The sequence below is a fragment of the Vipera berus genome, assembly GCF_964194415.1.
Source record: "Vipera berus genome assembly, chromosome: 4".
Taxonomy (NCBI): Eukaryota; Metazoa; Chordata; class Lepidosauria; order Squamata; family Viperidae; genus Vipera; species Vipera berus.
In genome coordinates, this window is record NC_138206.1 from 68,945,668 (window position 1) to 68,966,651 (window position 20,984).

The following is a 20,984-nucleotide window of genomic DNA, read 5'->3' on the forward strand; positions in this document are numbered from 1 at the left end:
GACAGTTAGAACAATTAACCAGGGGAACAACCTGCCTCCAGCAGCTGTGAATGCTCCAACACTGGGAGTTTTTAAGAAGAGACTAGACAGCCATGTCTGAAATGGTATAGGGTTTCCTGCCTGAGCAGGAGGTTGGACTAGATGACCTCCAAGGTACCTTCCAACTTTACTATTATGATTATGATTATAGTAGCCATGAGACACAGATCCTGGCTGAGGGAGTAAAGGAGACTATCTTTTAGAAACCTAACTTTCACTCTCAGGGGCCATTGAAGGCCACCTCCTGAGCTTGGATCTAAATAGGGTCAAATCTGGTTAGCGCTTGGATGGCTGACTGTCAGGAAATCTCAGAGATGTAGGTTAGATTGGGGAGTTGGGGGTGGGGGGTGGGGACGTAAGGACACCATAAAGGAGACACTGCAAACCAGTTATATACTGTTGCAAAAATAAAGGCTACCCAGATGTCTCCATGAAATGAACAAGAGAGGACTTGAACTGAAGAAAAGTTTACCTTGCTAATCCTGCATGGTTCTAAAATTAGATCGGGCCGATGTAATCATGCCCTGGTGCAAACTAACAGCCAGCACCAGCCTGCAACCTGCCTAAACGCAGGGATCTGGCGACGGACAGGCACAGCCAGTGTCATAATTGACAGGACCTTTAATGGGCCTCCCCCTTCCCCCAGGCCCTCTTTCTTACACCTGCTGCTAAGCCGTGGCTCGGGCGTCTGCCTCCTTTGAACTTTGCTCACAGCCGACACCGCAGCAGCAGCTCCCTCTCTGGAAGGAGAACAAAGAAAGACCCTACTGGCTTTCGAAAGCCAATAGAGGGAGTAGCACAGCTTCTGCAAAAGTTGAAAAAATCCGTCAAAAAAAAAGGTGCCAGAACGCCATTCTGAGCGTTCTATGAGAAAAAAAGTCCTGGATGTATTAGAATACTATAAATTGCATCCAGGAAAACAAATGGCACTAGTATTTCTAGACACCCAAAAGACATTTGATAATGTTTCCTGGCAATTTATGATTCAACAATTACAAATAATGGAATTTGGACAGAATTTTACAAACATGATAAAAACGATATATAATAAACAAACAGCGAAAGTGATTGTGAATGGAGACTATACGGAGAACTTTGAGACAAGGAAAGGCACAAGGCAAGGATGTCCATTATCTCCACAGTTATGTATTTTTACTTTGGAAGTTTTAAATAGAAATATAAACAAGATATAGAAATTAAAGGATTAGAAACAAAAGGCGAAACATAAATTACAACATTTGCTGATGATTTGGTGTTTATTTTAGAAGAAACTTTGGAGGTGATTCCTAAACTATTGGGAAAGATAAAACAGTATGGAGAAATGGCAGGACTGAAAATAAGCAGAGAAAAAACTAAAGTAATCGTTAAAAACCTTACAGACAAACACACAAAAAACAAATATTGGAAAAGACAGAATTGCAGATAGTTAAAAAGGTTAAATATCTGGGGATACAGTTAACGGCAAGATGTTCAACGATAAAAGAAGATAAGTACACAAAATTATTGACTCAAATAAAACTGGATTTGGAAAAATGGAAAAAATGCAATTGTCGATATTAAGAAGAATTGCCACAGTGAAAATGAAATTACTACCGAAAATCTTATTTCTATTTCAAACAATATGTATAAAATTGGAGAATTTTCTTTTTGAAGATTTGAACTCACTAATTTTGAAATTTATTTGGCAATGAAACAAAGCTAGAATTAAGATGAAAAAGTTACAAGATGCCAAGGAAAATGGAGGATTTTGCCTACTGGAGTGGGTCTATATTATCAAGCATCCGTATTAACATGGGTAAAAGAATGGATAATTCTTAAAAGTAAAAGGTTGTTATATCTGGAGGGGCATGATTTACAATTGGGGTGGCATAAATATTTCCAAAATCATTACATAAGAAATGCATAGTTAACAACATGGGGAAAAATAAAATATATTTGAAAATTCCGGGGTGGTTGTCAACAATGGAAGCATTTGTACACCCAAATTTAGTTGACTTTGAAAAAATCTGGACATACAGAGATATTCTAAACTCTGAAGGAAATTTAAAATCTAAACAAGAAATGGAAAATCAGGATATCAACCTAACATGATGGACACATTTACAAATGCAAACTAGATACGATAAAGATGTTAAAATGTATGCATTTTATAAGGAACAAACTGTGTTTGATAACACATTGTTAACTACGGATGAAAAATTAATTAAGAAAATGTATAACTTTTTATTAACTTTGGAAATGGAAAGCAAAGAAACAATGATAAGATGGGTGAAAATTTTTGGCTATAATATAGAATTAGAAAAATGGCAAAATTTATGGGAAAGAAATTATAAATTGACAATGTCAACTTCCTATATAAAATGTTTTATAGATGGTACTTGCCACCAGCAAGATTAGCAAAAATGTTTAAAAATATGTCAGATAGATGGTGGAAATGTAAACACAAGTCAGACATGTATTATCATGTTTGGTGCACATGTGATAAAGTAAATGGGACCAGGCTTTCTAAATTGGGCAATTCCATCATTATGTTTACCTCTTCGGTGTACAGTATTCATATTTTAAAAGATATAAACTCTGTAGTTGAGAAAGCAGCTTTCCTTAACTGAGTGTTTTTCGGGATGTTTTGAAAGTTTTAATCACAACTCAACCTGAGGGCATTATGGAGACTAGCGCATGTTATATTGCTGTCTTTTGTTATTACTACATTCACATTGGATTTATTATTGGGTTAAGAAGTGCAAATTATGTCAGGTCTGAAAGAGGTTATACAATCCTGTTGAGAAAAAGGGCAATTACAAATTAACTTTTCCACATTTAACAGCAGCATTCTAAGAATTATTTAACTTTTCTTAAGTGTATCTTACAGATTACGCATTCTGAGTGGTATTTGATATAATTTGATTTGTCCATTCCTAATTTGATTATGTCCCCTTAAAAAAAGCTATTAAAAAATGGTGATATGTTCTAGAACATGAATATACTTAGTGAGATTTCCAAGAAATGTGTCAAAGTGCTTTCCTCAGAAGACATTTCAAGAGAATAAAGTAGTATAAAGTTAGGGAATGCCTCATAATGGGAGCAGGCTTTAAAAGAATAACAGAATTGGAAGGGACCTTGAAGGTCTTCTAGTCCAACCCTCTGATTAAGCAAGAAAACTTATAACATTTCAGACAAATGGTTGTCCAATCTCTTCTTAAATACCTCCACTGTTGGAGCATGGTGGTGACGTGTTTAAGTGATTGTCCACTAGAACTCCAAGATCCCTGTAGCAGTTACTATTTTTGAGCCAGGTACCACCTATACTATACCTGTGCATTTGGTTTTTCTTGCCTGAATATAGAACCTTACTTTTTCATCATTTTGTTAGATAGAGCCCAGTGTTTTAGTGTAGAGATCCCTCTGTATCTTGAGCCTATCTTCTGGAGTGTTGGCTATTCCTGACGGCTTGGTGTCATCTGTAAATTTGATGAGTTCCCCTTCTATCACCCTATCCAAATCATTGATGAAGATATTGAAGAGTACTGGGCCTAAGACAGAGACTTGGGGTAGATGCAGTTCCATTAAGGATTACATGTTGAATGTGGTCAGCCAGTTATGAATCCATCTGGTAGTGATGTTGCCTAATCCACATTTTTCTATCTAATCAAGTAGTGGGTTGTGGTCTACTTTATCAAATGCTTTACTTAAGTCCAAATATTTTTGTCACATTATCAAAGAATGCAATGAGATTTGTCTGGAATAATCTATTTTTGACAAACCCATTTGTCTTCTGATTATGAATTTGCCTCTAGGTGTTCTCAGGATTTGTTGTTAGATTATCTTTTCCAGAATCTTCCCAGGTACTGCTGTCACGCTAATAGGTCTGTAGTTTCCTGAACCATTCCCCCCCCCCTTCTTTGAAGATGAGAACCACATCAGTTCTTTTTCAGTACTCTAGTAGTTCCCCAATGCTTAAAGAAGGGCATACTCCAGGTTTCATGTTCTAAATATCATCTTGTACGATCTAGAACCATGCCTTTTCTGTTTTTATCCCTGTTGTCTGGAATGATCTCCCCTGGTATTCAACAGTTTGCAACTCTTGTTGCCTTTAGATCTTTTTTTTTCTTTCTTTCTTTCTTTCTTTCTTTCTTTCTTTCTTTCTTTCTTTCTTTCTTTCTTTCTTTCTTTCTTTCTTTCTTTCTTTCTTTCTTTCTTTCTTTCTTTCTTTCCTTTCCTTTCCTTTCCTTTCCTTTCCTCCTTTTCCACCTTTATTATTTTTACAAATAACTCTTGGATATGTTCACTAACTCAAGGCAGTGAACATATCCAGCACACCTTCCTCCCCTATTTTCTTTCCAAAAAGGGGGTTAGCTTGAGAGAAAAGGACTGGCTCAAAGTCACCCAATTGGCTTTCATGGCTAAGGCAGGACTTGAACTCACAATCTCCCACTTTCTTGCCTGATGCCTTAATCATTACACCAAACTGGCTCCCAGGTATTAGGGCTCCCAAGTATTAGGGACCAGTTAAGTGGGAATTACCTTCTGCTGTATAATAAATATATAGTTTTGTGTATTTTATTTTTTCCTTTTATGGTTTATTATATGCCACCCAAAGTCACACTATTTGAGTTTGGTAGCCTTAGAAATCTTTTAAATTAAAAAGCAGCATTAACACTAACACCATAATGCATCTGAATGGAATACAAGAGATCCTAAGCAAACAAATATGAAACAGGTTATATCAATGGATTACTTTGTGCTCCATCATTCTGAGCTGGCAAATTGTGACAGTACCAAAGCAAAATGTTTCTTGAAGATTATTAATCGGAGGCTAATCAGCAAGACAAATTTAATTAGAGATTCTTTAAATGCATTTTTATATTACCTTAGCTTTGTAAGAATGAGCTTATAACCTCATTTTTGGGCAGGGTCAAAAATACAGTGGCAAGATTTCGGTAACAGATCTAAGGAAAGAATTATTGTTTTCATTGGGAAAAAAGGAAACAATTATAAATCCTAACTAGACATTTTCAAAAGTGAAGCTATTATTGAAATTTTAATCTATTACATAAGAGGATGGAAAGAGGAGTTAATGGAAACAATAGCAATTTTAAAATTAAAATGTGAATTTCATTTACTTTTATATTTTGTAAGTGCTTGAAATTCTGAACTATTTCTCATCGTTTCTTCTAAAATGCTATTAAATTAATAAATAATCTTACTGCAATATTAGATTTAAAACATGCATATGTTTCATTATAACAATTATTTTTAAATATCTACTTAGGAATAAAACTGGAGGTATATCTTATTTTACCTGTTCTTAATTTAGATGAAATCCAGTTTAATAACACTTTTATTATCTCTAAATAAATTACAGGTAATCCTTGACTCACGACTACAATTGAGTCCAAAATTTCCTTTGCTAAAGTTAAGTGAGTTTTGCCCCATTTTACAACCTTTCTTACTACAGTTGTTAAGCGAATCACTGTGGGTGTTAAGTTAGTAACATGGTTGTTAAATGTTTGACTTTGTCAGGTTACAAAAGGTGATCACATGACCCCAGAACACTGAAACCATCATAAATAAGAATCAGTTGCCAAGCATCTAAATTTTGCTCTTGTGACCATGGGGATGCTGCAACGGTTGTAAAAGTGAAAAACGGTCATAAGTCACTTTTTTCAGTCCTGTTGTAACTTTGAACTGTCAGTGAACGAATGGTTGTAAGTCAAGGACTACCTGTATTTAAATTAGTTTTCAAATACTTTATTATCTAATGGTTTTCAGATGTATAATGTTTAGCATTAACTAAAGATCGGAGAGAAATATTTTCTTTAAAATAAATAAATACTTACAGATGCCGCCCTATGTCTCACTTTGATAAGATTAAAGTAATGCAAAATAATATGGAAATTAAATTTTAAAAGTTTCTTCATAGTATTTGTAATATTAATATATTTGCCTGTCTTCCATGTTTTTTTAAGATTTGGAAGGGTTTGATTCCATAGTACCAGTTGCAGAGAAGCTCAGCCATCCAACTACTACAAGACCAAAAGCTACTGGTAGAAGGCCTCCATCACAGTCATTCACATCTGTAAGTAGCATCTGCTTATTTTAAATTCCTATATGGCATTCTTAATTAGTTTTTTATTCATAATACAAATAGTCCTCAGTTTACAAGGATAATTGGGACCAGAATTACTGTTGCTAAGCAACACTTGAATACAACATGACATCACATGACTGAGGCACTTAGTGACTGCGGTTCTGACATTTTTGTCTGCTATTGTTAAATGAGGACCACATAGGCATTAAGTGGAGAACTCACATGACTGCAACATCTGTCTTCCTAACAGTTTCCCCAATGATTTTATTTGTGGGATGCCGGCAGGAATGTTGGAAATTACAGTAAATGACTATGGTTTGCTGTGACACTGTAATTGTGAGCTAAGTTCCGAAGACCTGGATCACAATCACATGGCCACAAGGATACTTTGGGTCATTAATCCCCCTCTTTCAGTAGCATCACAAGTTCTCACCATTACTGAATGAATGGACATAAGCCAAGGAGTACTTGTAGGGATTAGACTAATTTTCATCTGTTGTCCATCTCAAAACTGCCAAGAAATCATGTTGTCAGTTTTCAATAATCATGGTCTAAGGCAGGGCTTTTCAACTGGTGGTATGCAACTATCCTGGGGAGGGGAATGAGCTGAAGCGGCCGCAGTGCCGTGTAAGCCTGAGCAAGAGTCAGCTGGAGCTGCAGGGCTCAGCAGGATTGACACGTGCGGCTACATGCTGATCAGCGCTTCCGGCACACCCGGAAGAAAAAAGGAGGAGGGAGGAGAGGAGACGTTATAAAAGGAGGAGGTTTTGGTGGAAGAGGGAGAGAAAAAAAACACAGGTTTGGGAAGAGGAGTCAGCTGGACCTGCGCCAAAGAGAAAAGGAGGAGGAGAGGATATAATACAATGTCAAACACAAGGCCCATGGGCGACATCTGGCCTGCAAAGTGGCCTGCCGGGCCGCCCTAAAAACAGTGATGACAGAAGATTTTGGACTATAAGTAGTCCTCAACTTACAACAGTTCATTTAGTGATGGTTCAGTTACAACAGCATTGGAAAAAGTGACTTAATGACCATTTTTTCACACCTATGACTATTCCAACACCCCCAGGGTCACCTGATCCAAATTCAAATGCTTGGCAACTGGTTCATATTTATGACAGGGTCTGAGATTACATTTGGTGACCTTTTGAGAAGCAAAGTCAATGGGGGAGGCAGATTCATTTAACATCCATGTTATTAACTTAACAGCTGCAGTGATTCACTTAACAACTGTGGCAAGAAAGGTCATAAAGTGGAACAAATCTCACTTTATTAGCTGTTTCATTTAGCAACAGATATTTTGGCCTCATTTGTGGTCATAAGTTGAGGACTACCCGTGCTGGATGGGATTTACTTTCAGTAGTTTGGTAGTGATTTGATGGAAACAGTTCATAGTTGGAAGGCTACATCAGTGTCTTGCCACAGTCAATGTTAGTAAGTATGCAGCTAATGAGAAATTACGTGAGGTGTAACTAACAGGATTATTTTTGTTTTCAAGATTAATTACAACAATTACATTTACAACAAATAGTTATTTTTGTTTTCAGATTAATTACAGCAATACTGAAATGTTATAGAGCAAGTGCATGTTTTGAATACTTGAAAATAAAAGAATATATTATTTCCACAGTCTTCACTTTCTAGTCCTGATTTTTTTGATTCACCAAGTCCTGAAGATGAGAAAGAAGAACAAGTTTCCCTACCACATAAAGTAGCTGAGCCATTAAAGAAAGCAAAGACTGTTACAATTTCACTTGTAAGTTACTTAAGGTATATGTAACATTCAACAAGGGTGGTACCTATGGTTCTTAATGTAGCATTATATTATTATTTTATAGACAAAAATGTGAAATGACAGCTGCCAGTTCTTCAGTGATGTTGGCCTTCATATGCATTAGGTTCTTCTCAAGAACCTAGGATGTCTTAATGTATTAGCATAGTATTTGTGCAAATCCAAGCACTCTGGTCTTTTGTAATTGACAGATGAAAATTGTGAATTTTCTAAATACCATCCAAGATTTTTTGGCATGGCACCCAGTGTCTACTGGGACCACCATGGCCAATTTATGTTGTAATTTTTCAATTTCAATTTCCAGATCTTTACACTTAGTGATGTCCTCCAAGTCTTTGTCTTCTATTCTTCTATTGTCTGCTAGTTCTACATCAATTATCCACACTTTCTTCTTTTCAATGACTTTTATATCTTTTGTGTTATGAGACTTTATAGGTCTTTATTTGGAAATCCCAAGATGGTTTAACCTGCTCGGTTTTTACTACTTTTTCAACTACATGTTTCCATCAATTTTTCATTACTGGTACAGGATAATTTTTACAGATGTTCCAGTAAATCATTTTGATGATTGTGTTATCTTTCTTTATAATCAGTTTGCATGGTCTTCTTGCAAAAGCTATGATCTACTGTTTCTTCTGCTTCTTTGCACAATCTGTATAGGTAATCCCCGAGCTACAAGCATTCACTTAACACTTGTTTGAAGTTACAGGATAAGCGCCCCCTAGTGCTTACGAGCAAGTCCTGAAATTACAAATATTGCAGCACCATGGCAGTCGTTCACCCTTACAAGTGACCGCAGAGGCTCTGCAACATTTACCCTGGTTATTGCCTCCCTCCCCACCCCTGCCCTGGGTCTCCCTAGCCCTTCAGTACTCATACTGTGAAGCTCAAGATCCTTCACTTTCTTGGCTGCTCCAGGCCTTTGGTGAGTTTGCAAGATCATGCAAAATCAGTGGCATGAGATCTCACAATACTGATCTTGCATGATCTCATGGTACCTTAGGCCTCTGTTCTTTGCAACAGAGAACAGAACCGAAGCTGGGGGATGCTTTCGCGTGCCTATGGAGGCTGGATCGTGACATCAGAGGTCTTTTCCAGGCTGCTGCCACCCGGATCTGAGGCCGGGGGACGCTTCTGCGGCTCTCCAGCGACCTGATCCAAGTGCCGGCAGCCTTCTTTAGGCTGCTGCTGCCCAGATCTGAAGCTGAGAGACACTTCCACGGCCCTCCAGCAGCCCATGTCTGGTGTCAGTGGCCTGGAGAAGGCCTCTGGCATCTCACAGCCTCAGATCCAGGCAGCAGCAGGAACCATGGCAAAGAGGAGATGGATCTTTTGAAGGTGAGTCTGGTGCCGCAGGAAGGAGGGGGAAGCATGAAGTATCTTAGTGGGTCAGGGAGGCTTTGGGGGCCTGTACCATCACTAGGCCCTCTATGGCCTTCCCCACCCTGAGATATCTCATGTGCACTTAAGAGCCGTTTTAACAAGCAAGGGAGTGATTTTCTTTGAGATACGAGATGCACTCTGAGTTTTCGAGTTATGAGTGGAATGGGCAGGCTCCATTGCACTCATAACTCTAAGACTACCTGTACTTTATCATTTAATAATTTTTTCAATCCTAGCCTTGATTATATTTATTTGAATATCAAAATCACGCCTTGTTTCTTTTGTTAATGTTCCAATTATAAGCAATTGTCAAGATTTATTTTTATCCATTTCCCTCCAATCTTTTGTAGAAATTGACCATGTAATCCTTTTCCTTTCCTGCATTCTATCCATGTTTTGATTACATAATTATGATATTTAAAAAATCATGTACATGTACAAACCTACAATTTTTAACTTGTGTCAGTTGTTGACTTTTTTACATAATTTGCCAATTTATGCTTTTCTTCATCAACAATTAGTTCGTGAACCTCTGCCTTCATTTCTGTGGGCAGGTATAACTATCAATATCACTATGGAGATGTAATGCATAGTGAATAGTCATCAGCTTTTTTGTTTTTTGATCCAAACAGTCCAGTTCACCTTATGTCCAGTTAATAATTAAAGTACAGTATCATATTACAGCCCTGGCCCAGGTATTGATGTCTTTAGTGATGTTACCACCATTTAATTTTATCTTTAGCACTTTTCGCACTCTTTGGATGTGTTCTGTACTAATCATATTTTTACTTGTTCACATTTGATGTTATCCAACTGTAAAATGTAGGCTTCATTCTGATGGCTCCTGATGGGTTAGCCATTCAACATTTCAATTCCATTACTGATTATGATTTTTCCCCAACTTATTGCTACTGTGGCACATCTCTCTAGGCCAAATTCATTGCTATATCTGTGCTTGTCTTACTATATATCTAAATGTTTGTTAGTGATTGGATTTTGATATATATATAATAATAATGAAATATGATAATTATAATAATATATGATACTATAGCATAGCACAGACATCACAGCACAGTATAATGTATGGGCATTCTACTGTTAGATTCACAGTCTAAGATTGGTGGAAATGTAATTAAGTTTGAAACAAGGATTTAAACATTATTAAGTTAGCGTCTAAAATATAGGGAGTTCCAACCAGCATGGGGTTTTGTTTTGTTTTGTTGAGAAATTAAGATGTTCAGGTCTGATAAATTCAGTATGTCCAGATTTTGAGAAATCCTTTAGGTATCACTTTGAGAGCTCCAGTTGCAATTGACATAACAGTGAATTTCTTTTTCCAGAAACTTTCAATTATTATTATCATGGTCACAAAGTCAGCCAGATGTTTAAACTGGATTTGGCATTTTTATCCATCTATCAAGTCCTTCCCAAGGATCTTGAATAGACAGATATTGCTTGATGGTGTTAAAGGCATTGTCACAGGAAGTAAGCTGTTCCAAGTGAAGCTCCCTTTTGAAATTGACTGGTGGTGATTTTGTCAATATTATTATTATTATATTGAGGCACAATTAACATAAACATTAAGCAGTTAATATACATTCTAGTTTCTATATTCCATTCTTCACTAACCAAACATTCTCCAAATTTGTTGGGACAAGAGTTCCCAGCATTCCCGGTGAACATGGAAACTGGAATCCTAGCACCATCTGTAAGGTGTTAAACTGGAGAATATTACTGTAGATTTTCAACTTCTGATTCCAGCAATTCTTCCACCTCCCAAATAAGATGAAGCAAAAATAAAAAAATCACGTGCATCTTGACTGAATCAAATCCTATATCATCTTCATGCTTTTCTCTTTCAGAATACAAGGAATCTTAATAAAACCATGATAATTTATTCAAGATTTGCTATTCTTCCAACTCTATTGCAGCCACTTATGAAAGAGAAGAACCACTGTAGAACTAGATACCTTACCTTTAACCTTGGTAGGAAATATAAAAAGATTGATTGCTATGGAGAAGTCAAGTAGGACAAATATTATTGACCAGAGTGACCATTGCCTTTTTTGTCCCATGTCCAGACCTTATTTCTGGCTGAAAGTGGGCTCTTTTTATCAATTTCATTTATATCACATCCTTCAAAAAGATGGCTAAAGACAGAATGGTAATTGATTAATATAGCTCAACACTGAAAAGGCATATTTAGGAAGGGACTGTACTATTGTCTCTCCTTCAAGTAGACAAAACAAAGTATATAGCAAGCAAAATGTTGTCTCCCAAGATAACTGAGAACGGAAATTTTCTGCTCAGGTAGACATTGATTGTTGCTTTTTTCAAATGAATAGAATCCATTCACATTGAATTTCTCTTGAGTTAAATTATAGATTTCAATTTTATGCTTAGCTGGCAGGCAAATATTTCATTTCATGTTGCAATTATTTTTTCCTTAAAATCTTAGTTTCTGTGTTTTGTACACTTATCTTTACAATTTTCTATAACTGTGGAATGATAGTTCCAGAAGCATAGTAAGGTAATAAGAATAGAAAGTACTCTTTATTCATCTTCAGATTCCTGAAAAATATGTTTAACATACAACATGGAGATTCCTGGGATTGAATCTTAGAATTTATTATTGTAAAGCATGTTCTTCACATTCATTTTATACTTTCTTCAATTACAAAAGTCATACAACTGTGGAATGGTAGTTCTAAAGCATCTCTGCTGCAAAATGGTTAGCTAAATTCGATAGCTTAAAAGAAAAACCCCAATGTCGTGCCTTAATTTTTATTTCTACTATTAATTTTTATTTCTACTAGAAACAAGACTTATATTCTTTTTTCATATTCTCATTTTTCCCCTTCTTTTTTTGGCATTCTTTTGAGGCAGAAAAAGCAATTCAGAATGAAGTCACCCAACATTCTCATGGTCGATTGTCTGCCTCAATATTTATTTATTTATTTAATTCCATTTATATCCCACCCTTCTCCGAAGACTCAGGGCGGCTTACAAGCTTAGCAGTAGCCTTCATTCTATGTATATGCCTGCTTATTAGGGCTTTCACACACACCCCAAGCGGCATTATTACAAAGTCAGCTTAATTGCCCCCAACAATCTGGGTCCTCATTTTACCTACCTCGGAAGGATGGAAGGCTGTTGTTTGAATCCAGGGAGGCCATTCAAATGTCAGTTTTGCAAAGAAAGTATCCCCTTTGAAATCATTGAAGTGTTGCTTTAATAGCTCAGTTCTCAATGTTTTGTGTGATATAGTTGTCATTAGTTCAGTCTGGTCTTTTTCTTCTTCTGATTCCATCTGGCTTAGGTAAGAGGGCTTTCACACACACCCCAAGCGGCATTATTACAAAGTCAGCTTAATTGCCCCCAACAATCTGGGTCCTCATTTTACCTACCTCGGAAGGATGGAAAACAATAATTAGAATTGTGAGAAAATTTTATGACCATCTAAAGTAGTTGAAACAAGACACAGCTGGAAAATTATAGCTTGCTGATCCAAATATATGGTTTCCAAATGTTTTTGTTATCTGTTTCACAGGTGTCCGATAACAAAGCTTCTTTGCCTACAAAGCCAGGAGGTATAACAAGTGGAAGTGCTTTATCTTCATCCTTATCTTCTTCATCTGTACTTCATCCGGCTGCAGTAGGAACCACAGGTCACAGGTCAAATTCCCCTTCTTTGTTCAGTACTGAAGGAAAGCTAAAGACTGATCACTCAAGTGAAGGTGAAGCAGCTTTGGAAGAACTAAGGTTACAAGTTAAAGAGCTACGCACTATCATTGAAACAATGAAAGACCAGCAGAAGTGAGTGTTCCAGTATTTTTCCTTGTATTAATCAGGTAGCACAATATGAGTTTTTGTTGTTGTTAATTCCATTAACTTTATCAGTGAACTTGTTCAACTGTATCTTTTTCAGTTAGGCTGTTAGATAAAAATAGAACTGCAGGCAAAGACTATAAATTTAAGACTTTCACAGCTGTATTCCACAGCATAATTTTTCTGTTTATTACAGTTTTGTATTATCTCCTGTATTAAACTATTTGACCTTACACAGCATACAAAAAGAAAATCAAAAGCTGTACTTAATTAATGCAAAATAACCTATAACTAATATATAAAAATATTAAAGGTGAGAAATAAATAAGCAATAAATAAATAAGGATTTAATCAGTGTACTTCAGATTTTGTCATATCCCAACTTGCATCTAACATCTCTGGACAGAAGTGAATGGTGGAGAATTTACATTATTAAATTATATTGAATTTGTATTATTTTATCATTATTGTGGCTATAAGTACAGGACTGTCAGAAAAAAAACTTTCTCCAACCTGGGATCAACTAACTGTTTTACTCTGGAAAGTAAATTAGGCACTTTCTCCCACCAATATTTTTATATACAGTATGTATTTAATTGTGGTATCCTCAAATGTGCTGATATATATCTTGTACATAATTGTTGCCATTGTTGGCTGCCTAACAGCATTTTCAGCATTTGTAAATACTAATTGATCTTAAAGTTTAAGGCTGAATTTAAACATTATTGATATACTGGAAAGAAAATGAAAGTTCTATTTGCCAATTTTTTAAATATGTACATAGAATTGTTCTAATTGTCACAAAATACTTAGAAATCAGAAAGCTGGTTAAAATTCCTATTTCCTGTAATTAATTATACATGTACTCAAGAACCAGAATGACTAAGTCAATTTTTGCATTTTTTTACATGATCTTAAAGGATTTTTGTGCTTCTTTTCGTGTCTGTTTGGGTTCATGATTAATTTAGCCTTTATTGAATATAGTACTAAAAATTCTTCTAAGTTCTGATTTCTGCAGTAAGGGCCAAGTAAAGTCTGAAATTACATTAGAGAAGTTATATTTTAGGAAAAAAAGTTAGAAAAATTTATAACTGGTATAATATAGTTACATTATAACTTATATTGATATGAACTGTGAAAAATGCATTGCTCCCTTGGAAATATGGTCATTAAAATTTTGTGGTTTTTTTCCTAGAAAAGAAATTAAGCAATTGCTGTCTGAATTAGATGAAGAAAAAAAGATTCGGCTACGGTTACAGGTGCTTGTATATGAATGAATAAATGAATCAGCTTTATAATTGAATGGACTTTTAATGAAACCTTGTATCTCATAATCCAGGCGTCCTCCTGGATTCACGGCTCAATTTTGAAGATCATATAGGAGCCGTGACCAGGGGGGCTTTTGCACAGGTTCGCCTGGTGCGCCAGTTGCGTCCCTATTTGGACCGAGACGCCCTACGCACAGTCACTCATGCGCTTGTGACCTCCCGTTTGGACTACTGTAACGCTCTCTACATGGGGCTGCCCTTGAAGACCACTCGGAGGCTTCAACTGGTGCAGAATGCGGCCGCGCGAGTTGTAATGGGGGTTTCCCGATACTCCCATGTAACACCTCTACTCCGCGAGCTGCATTGGCTTCCGGTTGCCCTCCGGGTGAAATTCAAGGTGCTGGTTATCACCTATAAAGCCCTACATGGCCTGGGTCCGGGTTATTTGAGGGAACACCTGCTGCCGGCATCAAACGCCCTTCGCCCAGTGCGCTCCCACAGGGAGGGTCTGCTCAGGGTTCCGCCGGTGAGAGATTGCCGGCGGGTGACACCCAGGGATAGGGCCTTCTCTGTGGGAGCGCCTGCCCTCTGGAACCAGCTGCCGGTGGAGCTGAGGACTGCCCCCGACCTCCGATCATTCCGCCGGGGCCTGAAGACCTGGCTCTTCGAGCTCTCGGGCCCAGACTGAGGAGGAATTTTTAATTTGGGGTTCTTTTTTAACTGACTACAGGGTTAATTTAATTTTTTTAATTTGGTTCTTAATTTTTGTATTTTGGATTTTTAATTCCCTGTAAACCGCCCTGAGTCCTCAGGGAATAGGGCGGTATATAAATACAATTAAATAAATAAATAAATAAAATACGTTTTGTATAATATAAAACAATTTTTAATAAATAGGAAAAAGAGGAAATAAAACAGAAAAATATTGGAAGTTTTATAATTGCCAAGAAAATATTATCCAAAAGCATTTTGAGAGGCTTAAAAATCAGTAAAATTTAAGTCAGTGTTTCATTTGGATAAAACTTTCATTGTTGTATTATTTTCTAACCGATAGGACTTGTTTTCTATACAGAGAAAATATGTAGGTGTTTTCTGTATGCTTTTCTAGATAGGCAATTAATAGTTTTATAGAACAGTTTGTGTGGAAAACACAGCATGGGCAAATATTTTCAAAATTTCTTCCAATATTCCTTTTCCAAGCAGCTCCTTTGAACTAAAAAAGAAAAGAAAAATCTAGCCATGGATACCTTGTGTCAGATTTTCCCCTTATTGTCTCCTTCCTAAAACTCTTTCAATATGCTCGTGATTTAAGTCAAACTAATATAAATGATTTCTCATTGTGGGTTCCTGTTTTTGATATTGTGTCAGTTTATACATACTGATTTTATTTCCTTTAATAATTTCTCACATTAAATTATGTTGCATGTTGAACTGAACAGAGAATTAAAAGCGTGTAAATGCTTGATAAAATAACTAGTTGGCTGTAATTTAATCTGTGTTTCTTCTTTTTAGATGGAAATTAATGATATAAAGAAAGCTCTTCAATCAAAGTGAATTCTGGATGGATGGAATGTTGTATTAATTCATAGTGACAGAGACTTAAGCCCCAAACAAAATAACTTTGTGCCAAATGATTAAAAGATCTGCCTACATTTCTTTGTTTGGACAACTAGCACAAGAATTTAATAGCACAACACAAATTCCAGTGAAGAACAAAATTTTTATGTGATACACTTTCTTGAGATGGCACTGGTTGTGACTGAAATTTTTCTTATTGTGCTAAAATCTTCTCTGCTTCACGTTCACAGGCAAATTGAAAACTCAGGCAGTTTAGTTCATAGTGGTACTATTTTAATGATATTTTCCATAAGTAAATTGTTTATCAGTTTACAGGTTTCATGAGTTAAGACTTTTTAAATTGTCTTTTGTCATAGACTCTTAAAATATTTGTATTGCATATATCCAGAAATGAATGTGGCTATTGGGTGAGGGGGGTTGTTTCTCTTAAAGCAGCTTAATGTGTGTTGTTTTAAATACAATTATTTATGCAACCTTATGTCCAAAAATTAACTACAAGCTGAATCATATGTTTGTGTACAAAGGGTATATTGAAAAAGAAAAATCTGGTCTTTGCAATGATTTGTGCCTTCTTTTGCCAAAAATGGATTGGAACTAGTTGTAGTCCAGAATTTAGAAATGTAGCTATCATAATGAGGCCTATTTATCCACTAGAGCCGGGGTGTCAAACTCAATTTCACTGAGGGCCGCATCAGCATTATGGTTACCCTCAAAGGGCCAGTGGCTGTCCCCTTCTCTCCTTCAGGCTTGCCTCACTGACATCTCCCTATTGCCTTCTCTTCCCCTCACACTCCTCCTCCTTCCTGCCAAAACCCCTCCTTTTATATCCTCTCCTCTCCTCCCCCATGCATTCACTCATTGCCTGGCTGGCCTTTTCACGTAGCGCTCATCAGATGGAGGTGCGTGCAATGATTCTGGGGTCCCCGCTAAGCCCTGGCTGCCCCAGCTGACTCTTCCCCTGTAGACTGCACGTGGCTGCCAGCCACCCCCCAAGGCTGCCGGAAGCCCCAATCAGCTGGAGCAGCGCACACCGATCCTGGGGCCTCAGCAAAGCCCCAGTAACACTGCAGCTCCAGCTGACTCTCCCCCAGGCCTCTCTGGTGCTACACTTCAGCTCAACCCTCCCCAATACATACATACTCAAGTCACCTCCTCCTACTAGTCTGTTTGCAGGCCAGATCATGGGCCGGATCTGGCCTGTGGGCCTTGAGTTTGACATGTCTGCATGAGAGGTCAGTCTTTCAACATATTAACTGCTTGCTCATCAAAATCTTCAATTTTGATCTGATTTGATTCAGCTTGATGTAACAACCACACTGAGTTTGAGGCAGCTTTATTTTAACTAATATTGCATATTATGATTATTCTGAGAATTCACTTTGCTTAAAGTCACTCAAACACCCACTTTTATCTCCAATTTTGCACATCTTGGGTTGACAGAACAGGCATCATCTAAGAACAAACAAGGATAAAATAAAAATTAACAAGAGAAAATTATATTATTATATGCAAAGAGAACTATGTGATATTAACCTCATTTAAACAATTGTAAGCCTGCAAATTTGGGATGAATGGTTTCTATACTGGCATCTTACCAAATGACTTATATCAAAGCAGTGTTTACATCTCTATACAGATAGTGAAGATTTCAGCTTTTAAAGGCAAAGGAATGTATATGTGTTTACATAATATATGTGTGATTTTTGAAAAGGACTTGTAACAAAATTATAGCTGGATTTCTTATTTTCATAGTACATTAATAGTGCAATCCTATGCATGTGTATTGGAATGGGTTTTGTTCAGTTCAGTAAAATATACTATCAGATAATGGTATGTAAGCTTGCAGCCTGATTTCACAATCCTAGTACCATTACTACATAACAAGCATTAAAAACAGTAAGACTCACATATAGATAAACATGCATTGGATTGCACTGAGTGTTCTTGAATAGCTGAGATATGTGTCCTGCTGAAATATCCATCTTTGGTTATATAATAGAATTCTAGTATTTCTCTTTTCACAGAGCTATGAAGTTTACATGAAATATCACACGGTGACTTTATCATATCAAATATAAACATTTAATATTTATCATTTAAATATCTACATTTAAAGTTGCTTCTATTTGTTATCAAATAGGAGACTTAAAAGTATTGCCATGACACCCAAAATGTCCTACAATTGTGTTTATTCATATCAGGAAAGAACATTCAGGCTAGAGATTTAATAATGCATCCAAATACTTGTATCAGTCATGTATATTTTTTTATTAACATTGATGCAAGCACACTAATCAAAAATGTATCACTGTGATATCTTTCAGGATTTTAACATTAGGATTTATGTGTTAAAATGACCAAATCATCTTGATGAGTGTTTTACATTGAAGCATGAAAGTAAATCATGGAACTAATTTCTTTGTCCTCACAGCATTCATGTAATAAACCAGTGTTAGCCCTTATTGTTTTACAAAACAAACTTGATTTCCAGTCATAACCTAAGAGTGTAGGACATTGTGCTGTAACAAAGAGGTCTAGGCAGTGTTATAGTGTCATGATTTATAGACACTAGCTTAAATAATTAAAGTGGACAAAAGGCTGTAGGACCTTGAAACACCCCAAATCCACGGTCATGGCAATTCTTTATCAGCATGCCATTCTGAATGCTTTTGTGGGAATAAGTATTTTTACATGCAAATGCATGTGTACCATGGAAATTGGTAGGAAAGATTAATAAAAATACTGTGAGAAGGGGGGCTGATGAGGCATTATTATTGCAGCAAAGAAACTTTTCTTTTGCATCAGATATTGCTGTCCTAATGAATATTTTAGGAGGAATATTTGGTTTCTTTGTGTGTCCACATCGTTTTCCCTTGGATGTAGTAGTCTCTGTGTCATGGAATGTACTCGAGTGTAACTTCAACATGGCAGAAAGTAAAAATGATGAAATATGTTGGGCGTAATAATAATATATTTATTTTAAAAATGAAATTAAATAAAAGTTTTTGCCCTTGTTCTGCCAACATCTTGTCCCATCCTGTGAAGAGCAGGCCCAACATTGCCACTCAAAACCCAACTGCAGCCTAGGAAAAAGTTGCACTGTTGAGATTGCAGTGTGAAGTGGACCCTGATTGTCTGGAAGTGTCTCTTGCATGACAACAGTTACTGGGCCTGAATCTAAGGCTGAACAGGCTCTGTCCCAGTTTTCTTATTAGACCTTTCTAGTTCTCTTAGAGGTTTTCTAGCAATAAAGATGTATAGCTACTAGCTTCAGCATTGTGGGAATCCAACAGGAGGACAAGTAGTGTTTCTAATTTATATATATTTGAAACTTGGAATAGTTTAATAGGTTTCTGATTTTATTCACTTGAAAAACTTACTGTGAATTGTTACAATATACCGTAGATTAAAAGTCAGAGCCTTGAAAACAAAGACGCTTTAAAATCTTATTTTAAAAAATGAGTTCAGCATTGATTGACCTGAAATCAGGGTTCTAATTCCTTTTTCTCTTCCTGTTATGTTGGTAAATTGTCATTTTATAAATCTGTATCAAGAGTCCCATGTATTGTGATTTGTAAAATAAGATTAAATGAGATTTTATGGAAATTCTTTGTTCAGTGCATTGATATTTTTTTGAACTGGAATATTTGGGTCAATATTAAGGGGGTGGAAATGACATTGCCATAGGTATGTATTACAGGCCACCCAATCAAACAGAGAAAATAGATGAAGTTTTTGCTAGTCAGTTAACTAAGATATGTAGGAAGCACATCACAATAGTAATTGCGGACCTTAACTACCTTGACATCAACTGGGAGAGAAACTGCACCAAGTGGAAGATCAAACAGATTCCTAACAAACCTAGCAGACACCTTTATCTCCCAAAAAGTAGAAAAGGGAAGTAGGGGATCATCCATATTAAACTTAATTCTCACTAACAGAGATGAAATGATAGAAAGTGTTGAACTAACAGGAACCTTTGGGGGGAGTAATCATGCAATATTGGAATTCAACATTATGCAAGCACAAACAATAGAACATAGTCAAACTAGAATCTTGGACTTTAAAAGAGCTAGTTTCAATAAACTTAGAGTTTGCAAGGATTCCATGGATGAGAATCCTTAAGGGGAAAACAACTCAAGAAGCTTGAGAAATTTTGAAAAATGAAATTTTAAGAGCCCAGGTTAGCACAATACCAACAAAGAAAAATAATAGCTCTCAAAAGAAACCAGCATGGCTACAAAAAGAGCTCTCTGATAAATTGAAAGACAAAAAGGACAAGTATAAAAAGTGGAAAGAGAAGCACATAACTAAGGCAGAATATCAGCAAATAGCCCGAATCTGCCAAGATGAAGTGAAAGTTAAGGCTCAAAATGAACTAAGGCTTGCAACAAAAGTAAAAAATAACAAAAAAAAGCTTCTTTCATCATGTAAAAAACAAGAAAAAAAACCAAGGAAACAATTGGTTCATTAGTGAGAGAGTGGCAAGAAGGTGACAGGCAACAGGGAGAAAGAACTACTTAACTTGTTTTTTGCATCCGTCTTTACATAAAGGGAAAAACAGCCCAACCTATCAAAAATAGTACAGTAAAAAACAGAAACACAAGTTAACAAAGGCAAGAAAATGGTAAGTGAGCACCTGTTTACTCTAGACAAGTTCAAATGACCAGGACCAGATGGTTTACACCCCAAGATTCTGAAGGAACTGGCAGATGTGATCTCAGAACCACTGAATTATATCTTTCAAAGATCCTGGTGCACCTGGGAACTACCAGAGGACTGGAAAAGAGTTGATATAGTTCCCATATTAAAAAAAAAACAGATCCAGGAAATTACAGATCTATGAGGCTAACCTTGATACCTGGGAAGATTCTGGAAAAGATAATCAAGCAACAAATCAGTGAACACCTAGAGTAGGGGTGTCAAAGTGCCGGCCCACAGGCTGGATGTGTCATCACAAAACTGCACCTACCCCATTGCTGGCAAGGGAGAAAAAGCTCCAATA

At 36.5% G+C, this 20,984-nt stretch overlaps 1 protein-coding gene across 3 annotated transcripts in view; it reads left to right on the plus strand.

Annotated features, from left to right (window-relative positions):
- The window catches only part of SH3KBP1 (SH3 domain containing kinase binding protein 1), a 148,233-nt gene extending 128,666 nt beyond the window's left edge, over positions 1-19,567 (plus strand). For all 3 annotated transcript variants that reach the window (XM_081327632.1, XM_081327633.1, XM_081327634.1), the window contains 5 exons: positions 6,006-6,115; positions 7,758-7,883; positions 12,856-13,121; positions 14,329-14,392; positions 15,914-19,567. In XM_081327632.1, the coding sequence (XP_081183758.1) occupies positions 6,006-6,115; positions 7,758-7,883; positions 12,856-13,121; positions 14,329-14,392; positions 15,914-15,955 (608 nt within the window). In that variant the 3' untranslated portion in view covers positions 15,956-19,567. The remainder of the gene's footprint in view (positions 1-6,005; positions 6,116-7,757; positions 7,884-12,855; positions 13,122-14,328; positions 14,393-15,913) is intronic.
- Positions 19,568-20,984: the final 1,417 nt, after the last annotated feature.